The sequence below is a fragment of the Pinus tabuliformis genome, chromosome 9, assembly GCF_031772625.1.
Source record: "Pinus tabuliformis cultivar Carrire ecotype Pingquan chromosome 9, CPIR1, whole genome shotgun sequence".
NCBI lineage: Eukaryota > Viridiplantae > Streptophyta > Pinopsida > Pinales > Pinaceae > Pinus > Pinus tabuliformis.
The window spans coordinates 682,059,497-682,072,051 of record NC_142307.1 but is presented as its reverse complement, the minus strand read 5'-3'; the positions used below and the strand labels follow the sequence as shown (position 1 = coordinate 682,072,051).

Genomic DNA, 12,555 nt, shown 5'->3' with positions numbered 1-12,555 from the left:
ACCGGATTGGTAGGGTTGGAAATTAGAGATACCGAGATACAGGTTGTGGGTTGGCTGATGGGAGCTTCCGATGACCACCTTCATACAATTGGTGTATACGGCATGGGTGGTGTGGGTAAAATGATGTTCCTTAAAAAAGTCTACAACACCATCAAGGTTAGTCACATTTTTGATCATATGATTTGGGTTACAGTTGCTTGATTTCCATTGGAACAAATACAAAATGATATTGCTTCTGCACTTCATTTAGATGTAGCAAACTATTCTAGTGATGTGTGGAAGATGAAATTGTCTTCTTACCTCAAGACGAATAGATTTCTTCTGATTTTAGATGACATGTGGAGTGGACTCAATTTGAAAGAACTAGGGGTAGAATTTGGCACTGACAAGGGTAGCAAACTTGTATTCTCTACTCGAAATAGAGATTTGATTGCAGAAAAGGACACAGAAATGTCCATAGAAATACGGCCTCTACCAACAGAGGAGGCGTGGGACCTGTTTTGCAGAGTATCCTTCAAAGACGGCCATGTTCCAGTGGACATAGATCAAATTGCTAGAGAAGTCGCCAGCGAATATAAAGGTTTGCCATTGGCGATGAATGTAATAGTCTCAACAATGAAGATAACCACAACTATAAATGACTGGAAGTTTTCTTTAACCCAAATGCAAAAGGTGGACCCAAATTTTCCAATTTGTCATCCGATAATTGAAAAAGATTTGTATCAGCGATTGAGATGGAGTTATCATGCTTTGCGCTTTTCTGATTTGAAAAACTACTTTCTTTACTGTGGCATGTTTGAGGAAGATGCACGAATTCCTGTAGAGGGTTTGGTGCGAATGTGGATCTCAGAAGGTCTTGTCAAGACCAATGATTGCAAATATGACTATTTACTGGACAGTGGGTGCAGGTATGTAAATTTGCTTCTTGATCGCTCCTTGGTGAATGAAGAGGTTGATGAAATCGATGAAGTTATTGTGCCCTATATTTATGTTCACGATGTTCTCCGCGATATGGGGATTTATATCGGCGAGAAAGAGGAAAATTATGCATTTAGGGTAGATCACAGGTTTCAACATTTCCTTGACATGGAGGCCTGTGCTGATTGCAAACGGATATCACTTCACAACAACAATATTACATCTTTTCCGACGAATGAATTTAGATGTCCAAAAGTAGTTTCTCTAATGTTAGGAGAAAATATATATTTGAGAGAAATTCCGCAAGGCTTTTTCTTGAATTTCACCAATTTGAAGGTATTAGACCTATCTCTATTACCGTTAAAATCATTGCCAGCATCACTGTGGCAATTGATACACCTTGAGTTTCTTGACTTAGGGAATACTCAGATTCAGAGCATTCCTGAAGATATAGGCAATCTTGTTCACCTTCAATTCTTGAGTATTTATAATTGTGCGTCTTTGATATCATTGCCTGGTGAAATAGGAAAACTTACAAATCTGAAGCATCTAGATATTAGATGTTGTTACCGCTTGGTGCTGCTTCCACATGACATTAAAGTAATTTTAAAGTGTAAGATTATAGAGACTCCATCATCCGAGAATGGGATGGTGGACAGTGATGAACTCACTTAGCACGATACCAGAAAATTCATGTAACCTCTGTCCAGGAGATCTGAACTTTGCATGCATATATAATTTTTCAAGTAGTTTGTGCATCATTATTTTATCAATTTGTTCTTTCTATATTATGTAATTTATAATATTTTTATATTTAAAATTTAGCATTTAATTCTAATTTTACTTCAATACAAAAATAATATTCTATGAGATTGTTAAAACTTTTACAATATTATTTTAATAATAAATTATTTCTAGTATCGTTGTTGTCTCGAGTGGTTGGGATGGTGCACTGTTGCCTTCCCCACCCGTGTTCGAAACACACACTACATATCGGGTTGCGCTTTCGCAACATTTGTAAGGATTTCTGGGATGCTGTCATGATATGTTCGAATGTATCATAATGTATTATAAAGCTTCTTCAAAGGGGATTTCCCCTCTAAAAATTATTTCTAATATAAAATAATACAATATATTTAGCAGTGATGTTCAAATGTCATGTTTTAAAGAATATTTTTAATAATATTGAGTGGGCAATGCTTAATCTTTAAAATGGGCAGATGAGCTCGTAATTGAGAATGCTTATGTCTCATGTATATATTTTGATATAATATTGAGTGCTTAGTGTTTAATCTTTATAATTGGGAGATGAATTCTCTGTAATTGAGAATGCTTATCTTTTATGTACATATCTTGATATTCAATATTTAAATAATATATTTATAAAAATTAAAAGAATTTTTGTATTATATAAATGTAAATTTTATATATCAAAAAATATTATATTAATTGGAAAATGATACATATTTATTTATTTTGAAAAAGTTAATTATCTATATTAATTTAAAATTTAGAAAATTAAATTTTATTACAAAGTTTAAATAATAAAAGTTTACTTAAATTTGGTTTAGATTATAATTTCTATAGATGTTTTTTGCACTTAAATATTTGAGCTTATTTTTTATTTCTTTTTATAACTATATGAGTATTAGCTAATTTTAAAGATGGAAAGTATACAAAATTAGGTGAATGTTATTAGTCTTTAAGATGCAAACTATAAAATGTTAGTTAGAATTTTGTAAAAATATACAAATTTTTAAGGATTTTATATAATTATTTTAACTTTCGGTGACTTTTAAGGTAAAATAATTTTATCTTATAAAATTTGAGTGAATCGTTTCTAGAAAAAATGGAAATTGGTGAATTTCTTTTAGAAAAAACATGGAAAATTAACCCATTTGCAAAATTTAGCTCCTAAAAGTTTCCCTTGTCTCCTCTCCTAACATAGGTTAGAGTTGTCCCTCTTTAAAACCCCACTATGTCATTTATGATAGATCTCCAAAAAGTGGTGATTTTATGATGAGATGGAAAATAACCATTGAATATGGATTTTCTTTGACAAAATCTTTTTTCCAACTGCATTGGTTCTAATGACATCTTCTACTATCATAATTCTTAGGCACTTACTTCTCCTTCTTCCTTCCCCTTGCCTTTCACTCTCCAAAATTTTATTTAAGTGATTTTGGGATAAAGGCTTAAAGCTCCAAATGAATCCTCCTACTTGCAATAGTGGGAAAAGTTCTTGATATTGAATGCGTCGTGTGGTATCTTACTATTTCTCGAGTGCCAACAAACATTAGTATTGTGAATTCTTTTACAAAACAAAACCGAACCAAAGATGCCTTGCATACCTCTTTAGCCTATGCTTGTGCTTATTAGCTTGGTCTCCCAAGAGTGGCTGCATAGTTGGATGGTGGAGATATCTCTTGGATGCCCTCCTTCAAGCTTTTACAAGCAAGTTGGAATGGTTTTCTTCCCACGCAATTTTTCACTACCTATATTTTTTAATTGAAATGGCTTATTCTTTGATCCTTTGTGCCTTTGGAAAAGGTTATTTGGTGACCATTGATTATGTCAAACTCTCTTTTCCATTGAATTCTAAGCCTTTATGCTTAGGCCTATGTTAAAACACAATTAATTTTAGAATCCCATGATTTCTCTTTCTGATCCCTTGGACATTATATCCCATTTGTTTAATGAGCTTGGAATCAATGCCTTTGGCTTTCTTTTCAAAATCATCAAAGGGTTCTTAAGAAACAAATTGAGAAAGGTTCATGGAGGGTAAGATTAACATGTTCACTTCAATTGTGGTGTTGCCTTTTATACTTATAATGGGATGTGCTTGTACTTCCTTGGTCTCTTAGGCATTGACCTATAACTTGGCCAATACTTCAAGCTCATTTTCTCACTATGATATTATCACCTTCAAGTGTTGATTCTTCTATTAGATCTGGATAGTGAAACCTCTTAGCTCTTCCATCCTCTCTCATTTCAGTTCCTTACCTATCTAGAGTATCTTTCTTCTCAAGGTACTACAACTATATTTCAAAGTCATGGATTCAACTGCTCTAATACCAATATAATCCATAAATGAAGATTTATAATCCACATGTTTGAGAAAAAAGGATCTTACGATGTTAATATTTTTTTTTTCTCTGCAATATGATTAGATTCAAGGAAAATATATAGTTTGTCCTCTAATTTTTATTTTCCATCATGCTTAAGAGGTCTCTATTATAGTTCTAGTTAAATGACTTAGCTTGTTAAATTTGTAATGGAAAACAAATGCCCATCAGGGAGCAATTATATTACCTTTGTATCTTTCTAATTAGGTAATCCACTCACCAACAATGAAATTATTCAACATAGAGTTTCATTAAGAACAAACTTATCATTCACAATGTTATGTATTAGTATGTCTACATATATATGAATGGAAGCCAATTTTTCCTTTCCTATGTGCTAACACAACACTTAACCAATTGTAAATCTACCCATAGAAAATATGAATGCATCAATTTTAGTAATATGTGAGAAATTCATTCATGCCAGAACTTTAATTATGATAATAAATGGAGTATATATGAATTTCACTTCCATATTCATTAGAGTAAATGAAATAAAAACAATGCCCCTTTCAATGAACATACATACTCTAATTGTGGTAAGAATTCATGATTAACTCTTAGATTTAAATAACAAAAACTATTTTAATATTCATTTAATTAATTATATAGCTACTATTACTCTCTTAGAGTCATTATTCCAAAATTAATTGGCCATTCTAAACTATACAATTGATTTTTCATAGGTGGAAATCAAATGCATAGTGTTGGAGTATGCAAGCAATGATTGTGGGAGTGATCCCATGAAGAGGAAATTAACAATGTCCTAGTAAATACACTCATCAATGATCTCATACAACAATGTTGTAGATATGTTAGCAAGGCGCCCAACATCATTCAAACCCTCAATTTACTTTTTGGCAACACACTTAAATAGGAAAGAAATTGAAATTAACAATTTAGTGATTCAAAAATGAAGAAATTAGCAAGCAGATCATTCCTTTTTAGCAAATCTAAAATTGAGAACACCATCAATACCTTTCAATATCACCTCATAGAAATTAATTCAAGAATAATGTTAGGTGTGCATAAATAAATTTAATTTCATATTCAAAACAAGAATCCATGGAATAATATACACACAACCATTGATTTTTAAAAATCAAGACACAAAATTTATCTTGGAAAATCAAGTGGGAAAACCAAAATTTAATGGGAAATTTTATGTTACTCAAGATAGTATTATAAATATTAGATTTACATTCATAATCATGATTGTAATTCATTTTTATTCATTATAAAAATTATTCATCATATTAACTCAAATACAACTTTTGATCTTCAAACAAACTTCTTCTTAATCCTTTACTCTCTATTGCTCTATTTCTTATTCTTAAATTTCTTTTGCTTTCATCCCTTCTCTTTATTGTATTTTGTTTCTAACCATACACTTTTAATAAAGCTATCTTAAAATACTGATATCAAAATAAGTCTTTTCATATTCTTATAACTTTGAATTCTGAATATTAATTTAACTTTATAAAATTAAATTATAATGCAAATCTTTATTGTATTTTGTTTCTAACAATGCACTTTCAGTAAAACTACCTTAAAAAAAACTAACTATCAAAGATAATTCTTTTCATATTCTTATGATTTTGAATTTTTAAGATTAATTTAACTTTATAAAATTGAATTATAATACAAATCTTAAAAGGCAAGAAGTTATTCAGATCCACATCCATTTTCACAATAGATATAACTTCACAGTGAAATTTAAACTACTTTATGGTAAGTGCAATATATAGTCCCACCTAACATTTATCGGTGTAAATTATCATATCTAAATCTTCTCTTTATACGGAAACTTTGTATAAATAGAGGTTTATCATCTCCACTTGAGAGCATGTATAGCCTATAGAATACTAACTCTAATGTGCAATGATAAATCTTATCATTTAATATTATAAATTTATCTCTTCATTTTGAGAATGATTTACAATATATTATTATATAGGTTTATTAGACATGTTTATTTTAGAGCACTTTACTTAAATATGATGATATTATTTTTTAAAATAGCGTGTAATTTAAAGAAATTATTTGAAATTAGATAAATATTTGAAATTTAGTATATTAAAATTAATTATTTTATTAATCTATTAGAATTGGCATTTTAAAATTAAATATATTGTTAGATACCTAATTTTAGAGATTGTAGTGAATAGTATGTATTGTAAATATGATAAAGATTCAAATAGAAATATGAAAAATAATAAGTAAATATGAATAGTCATTGAATGTTTTTAAGGGGAAATCAAAGTTTATAAATGTATTTATATGTGGTTCATATTTATAAAATAATTTGGGCTAGATTTATTCAATGCTTATTAGTGTTACTAGAGCTTTTGTGTTTTTAGATAATTTGGTAATCTTGCCTTTTTGTTACTTTTTTTTTTCAATAGTTTGTTTGTTGCATAATTTCTAGAGCTGTTTTAATTCTTCAATATAATTGAAAAACACTAAATTTATTCCAATGTAGTCTAAAATGAACTTTACATTGCTTCTTAATACATGATTTTTTCTAGTAGTTTATTCCAAACGAGTATAAAAATCATTGTGACATTGTCTATAATGACATGAATTCTCTTTTTTTAAATATTCATGGTAGACTATTACTTTTTCTCATATCTTGTCAATTCTAATAACAAAAGAGAATTACTCTAAATGAATTTTCACAGCAACTCCTGATAAAAGTTCCAAATAAATAAATGAATTTCAACCAAACTCTTCATAAAACACTGCCATAAATGAGTTTTCACCCACAATCATTCATTCATTTAATCAGATACTTTGTCTACCTAATAGAAAAAAATGTATTAAAATCAATCTCAATAACAAAACATTACTCCTAACAAAAATTAGGACACATAAAAATTGTTACTCTCCTGAAAATAGCGAAAAAAAAGTTGTAGTTTCACTTATTTTAAAAAAAAAAAACCACAATCATTGCTAACATTACAGGTTGACCAGAATTGAACGTAAATATATTTAGCTAAACCTAATCCATGTATCATTTATGAAATTCCAATATTATAAAATTATTGGAAATTATAAAAACCATGTAATTTCATCCATGGATCTAAATATCGCAATGAATGGTTTGCACAGATGAATTTTCTATTGGCATTGATGTGTCTCTTTCCGGTTAATATGTGAGGGAAGAAATACGTAACAACATTATTAGCTGCGTTCGAATGTTTTTTTTTTATAATTTTGTTGACGGCCCGGGTAGAGTCCACTAGGATCTTCGAAATTATTTGAAAGGAGGTAATACTGTGATTTGTTATGATTGATTTTTTTATAGGAACATTCCTACTATAGACCATCTTAGAGCACTATTTCTCATGTTTCCTCACATATGCTCGGTTGTTTGTATGGTCAACTCTACTTTAAATCTGGTAATTGACATTCTACAAACAAATTGATATTTTAATAATGATGTAAGGTGATATATTTTGAGGCCTTATTTTGCAATAGTATTTTTTTCTTAAAAAAAGATCGGTTGCATTCTTCTCTCAAGAAGATAAAAATTCCTCTCTCGAATTTGTTAGCATTACTTATATTTTTGAAGTGATTTCGTTTATGAATGCATCATCTTGTTTCAATTTTTTGATATTCAATAGTAAAGAAAATTATTAGCATTGCTTATATTTTTGAAGTGATTAAAGAAAATTATTAATATTTCTTATATTTTTTAAAGTAATTTTGTTTATGAATATATGGTTTATTTTAACTATTTTTATATTGAATGGTAAAGGAAATTATTTAGAAGAGTTAAGAAAGAATAAATATATTTATGCCGTCGGGTGTTTCTTTCTGAAATCAACTCCCCTAGCTGTCTTTTTGTCTTAATTTTGACCGTCACATCCATTGTTAGATGATTAAACAATATTTTACTGTCGAATTTAATTATAAAACATTAAAAAACGTTTAATTAAAGATTAGTTAATTAATAATTAATTAATTGTTGGTTACCCTTTACCTAACTTGTCGTGCGTCGCGAATAGCCGTGTTTGCTGCAGAGGAGGGGCAGACGTGAATACATTGTTTGTTGTAGGAGCAAGGTCGTGTTTCCTGCGGGACAAGGAGGGACGCGTTTCCTGTCGGACGAGGAGGGTCAGGAGGAGGATTACTCAGTTGACAACTTTCCCCTGCATCTGAATCTGACTGCCTCTGAATTAGAACCGGTTATGGCCCAGTTATGGTCTGGTAGTTATTAGTTATTAGGTATGGTATACATTCTAGGTTCTGGCTTATTGCTTATCACTCCTTGAATGTAGTTCTCATCTCATACCAGTCTCTGAGATTCACAGCCTTCACATACAACCTTCTGTAGATTCGTAGCCTTCACATACAACCTTTCGCCTCTCAGGTTATCAAGTTAGTTAATTTAGTTGTTGCTGCCTCCTACAGTGTTTATGTCTGGCTGTCTCTTTGTTGTTCCATCGAGTATTGTTCCACTCAGTGTTTGTTGCTACAACTGTTGTTGTTTGTTGTTGGCTATCTTTTTATTGCGCTCTCTGATTCATGTTTACCATACAAGTACAATATTGGAATTTTCTTTTACGCACAAAGTTAAAATTTATGTTCCCAACGAATTAAGCACTAAACAAAGGGTCTTCTCTCCAGGTTGGAAAATTTTAAATTTGTATCCATACTCTAGGGTAGCAATGATTTTACATCTTCATTTTCTTAAGTACACTTATAAACCTACTTATTGGAAGAGCTTGCTCTCTTTCTTGGGTCTTGTCTTTTTTTTGCACTCTGTTATTTAGAAAAAAATTGATGAATTGTAGTTTCAGTTAGGGGGATTTGAAGGGTTTTGCAATTACTACGTAGATAATAGACTCGATTCAACATTTAGGTGAAATGTCATTTCGAGTTTCGGAAACTTCCTTTTGGAGGGTTATCCTCCCTTGTTGAGGTTTGCAATCATGATGAGCCTAGTCTTGCTTATAATTTATCTGTCTATATAGCTCCATTTATCTGGTTAAGATGAATGGTTCTTTGGAAAAAAATGATTCCATAGTTTGCTCTGCTCTATGGGAAAGATCTACCGGATTCATGACAACATCTATCCAGATCAACGGGTAGAACTAGGCCAAATGAATGCATATATTAGCCCCGACATCTCATTCCTATTTAGGGATTTCTAAATAAGAGAAAAGTTTTCTCCTGGAAATAGGAATGAAAAGAATATTATACACCTACCGGATTCATGAAAACATCCATCTTGATCAAGGTGTATAACCAGGCCAAATGAATGCATATTGTAGCCAGTGCATCTCCTTCTTGTTTAAGGATTTATTAATAATAGAAAAGTTATCTCCTGGACATAGGAACGAAAATAATATTATAAATTCGGTTGTGAAGGAGTGAGTATGGTCTCGAATACTTGGTTCAAGTGTTCCCTAATTGCAACAATTATTGTTTGTGTCTTGTGATTAAACTTGTATAATTTAGGGAGGCCAACGATATGGCTTACACTGCCAAATCTAGAATTATATCCTTGTGTTCCCAAACTCAATAACTCTTTTCAATTCATTCAATATGGATTCAGTCTTTCAGTATAGATCCCATGATCAGAACACTTCAATTTTTCAGTATTTTCTTTTTGTTTACACTCTATTATTTAGAAAAAAATTGATGAACTGTAGTTATTGAAAGTACATCATGAATGACTTGAAGGTATACATATTTATATGAAAGAATTAGTTTAATTACGTTTATCATTGCTAGGATCCAAGCATTCATCAGTTATATAACAACTGGGAAAAAACCATAACTCATAGTGTTATACACTACCAATTTCTCTTACATGCAATGCTCATCCAACTGACACATGGAATCATGTGTCTTTCTTTTATGTAGTACATAGGATCAAAGTGAACTACTTTGACATTCACTCATAGCACGTAGTCCTACAAAATAGTGCACATGACTCAATAAAGAGTTGCATTTACAACATAGGAATGGGCATCATCTTTTTTCATGAAAAAATGATTTCTCCATATCTTTGGTGGAGTATGCCATTAACTATTCTGGTATGGTCTCCAATACTTGGTTCAACAGTTCCCTAATTGAAAAAACTATTGTTTATGTCCTGTGATTAAACTTGCATAATTTAGCGAGGCCGCCGATATGGCTTACACTGCCAAATCTAGAAAAATATACTTGTGTTCCCAAACTCAATATTAAAACACTGACAAGTAGAATTGAAAATTTTTAACATACTCGCAAAACGGAGCAACCTATTCTATATTTGAAACTTGAAACGAATGATATTAAAGAATATGTATAAACTAGAACTAAAAATAAGAGTTATAATGTAAAAACTCAAACTTTGGTGTAGGCATGCATGCACCCTCTTCTATTTTACCGAAGGACAATCAATTTGCCTCTTACAGGCTTACTAGTGCACCCTCAACCTTGTTAAAAATATATTTGGGCACATCACTCCCAACATTTAGATCAATACTTTTAGGGCTCATCAAACCCTAATTCAATTGCTACATTCCCTAAACAAGTCATCACATTGAATACCTCCTTCCCTCAAAGTTTCATTGCCTGAAGATATCCTGAAATGACTCCTTGAGGGACCAGCGCAACCTTGGTCAAGGATAAGTGCGCTGTAGAGAACTTAGGCCCATGCAAGCCTGCTCTGCAGAGCACCTAGGCCCACTTTGACCTGCGCTGGGCGAGATTGAGCAAAATCTCCATAGGGTTCTGGGAATATTCTTATCTTCTGGAGCCTTCTAGAAGATTCCCACTCTTATCATATCCTATGAGCTCGAAATTGGATAGGGAATGAGTTAAGTAACCTCCTATCCTCTCATCCCTTCCTCCATGGAAACTAACTCTAAGTATGGAAGGCCATTCAATACCCTCATTTATGACAAAACCACCTCCATCTTCCTATAAATTGAGCACTCATCTAAGTGATCAAAGGGGCTGGACTTTGAAGAATTGTAAGGAGATACTGTTGGTGTGAGTTTTGAGATCATTGCAAGTATTGTTATGTTGTCGGGGTGTTGTGCTTTTGGTGTGATGAAGGATGGAACTCAAGTTGGATGAGTGACATGGGATCGAACTTCATGGTTGTAACTCTTCCTTCTAATTAATAAAGTTGTTTACACCTTTTCCCATATTCTTTCTTTATGTATGATGATTATACGTGTAAATGCTTTCGATTCCATTTGCTTATAGTAGATAGATCTCTTGCTTTGATTGGTTTTTGTCCTTTGTTTATGATTGCAGGTACTGATCGAGCGGATTAAGTTCGAGAAGGAGCGATGAGAGTCATACAAAGGAGACAAAGGGAAAGCAAAAGATAACAAGTAGGTCCCTTGTCTTATTTATCTTCTATAGGAAAAGGTTAAACTCTTAAATTTTGTTGTTCTAGGTGTAGCTAACCACCTAGGGAAATTGTGTTTATCCGTAGATGCAAAATTCCACATAACAAATTGGCGACTCCGTTGGGGATAAATCATCGTTCCGTGTAGTTTATCCTCATCATAGTGTACCTTAGTAGACTTTACTTGCCTCCGTTGATCTTGCAAACATACACCAATGGCCAAAAAAAATACACCCCTGCTCACAATGATGATCGACTCAATACCCATAACCCTACCATCTTATCTATTTGGCGTGCAAATGTTGACTATCAACTAGTACTCTCCATACATGTCGTACATAAATATATCGCAAAATATGCATCCAAATACTTTGGCTCTTCCTTTCAATTTCTTTTCTTGGTTTGCTTTAGTCTTTATTTGTGACCCATGACTATTGTCTTTCTTTTGTATTTTGTCTTATTTCTTTATTGTGTCATCCTTCTATAAATGAATAACACATACACTTGATTATCTTTAAAACTAAACATTTTAGCGCGCATTGTTTCATGATTAAGGTTAATATTGGAGTTAGAGCGCTAAACCATCATTTAGAGGGACTACCAGACCAAGATTTTAGCACCCTCAGAGTGAAGCAGGAAGTTCAAGTAGTAGACCACCACAGAGAGGAGACTTTAATAGAGGAAGATTTGTACCCAGAGGAAGAGGCTGAGGAAGAGACATTCGATGTTATACATGTGGAGAATGGGGACATGGATCATGGGATTGTCCTCATAATAAAGCAACAAGTCAGAGGAATGTGAATGTGGCTGAGGCAAAGGAAGAAAAACCTTAAATTGCAGATAAGGACGAACCCCCTGAAGTAGGATAATCCCTGTTGTTAAAAAGGGTATTGCTTAAGGCAGAGAAAGATATTTGAGAACTAATTAAGAGAGATAGTTTATTCATAACTACATGCAAATCCAAAGGTAAATGTTGTAAAGTGATAATTGACATTGGAAGCAATGATAACCTTGTTTCTATAGAAATGGTTGACAAATTGGGATTAGTGAAGACAATACACCCTACTCCTTACAAAGTATCATGGTTGCAAAAAGGACATCAGATTATTGTGACAGAATAATGCAAGGTAGAGATACAGATTGGTACTTATAGGG

General features: G+C 32.1%; 1 protein-coding gene across 1 annotated transcript; it reads left to right on the top strand.

Annotated features, from left to right (window-relative positions):
* Window positions 1–336: 336 nt before the first annotated feature.
* LOC149150500 (putative disease resistance protein At5g63020) lies at window positions 337–1,593 on the top strand. The gene has a single exon (XM_089442827.1). The coding sequence runs from the start codon at window positions 337–339 to the stop codon at window positions 1,591–1,593; it is 1,257 nt and encodes a 418-aa protein (XP_089298953.1).
* The last annotated feature ends 10,962 nt before the right edge of the window (window positions 1,594–12,555 follow it).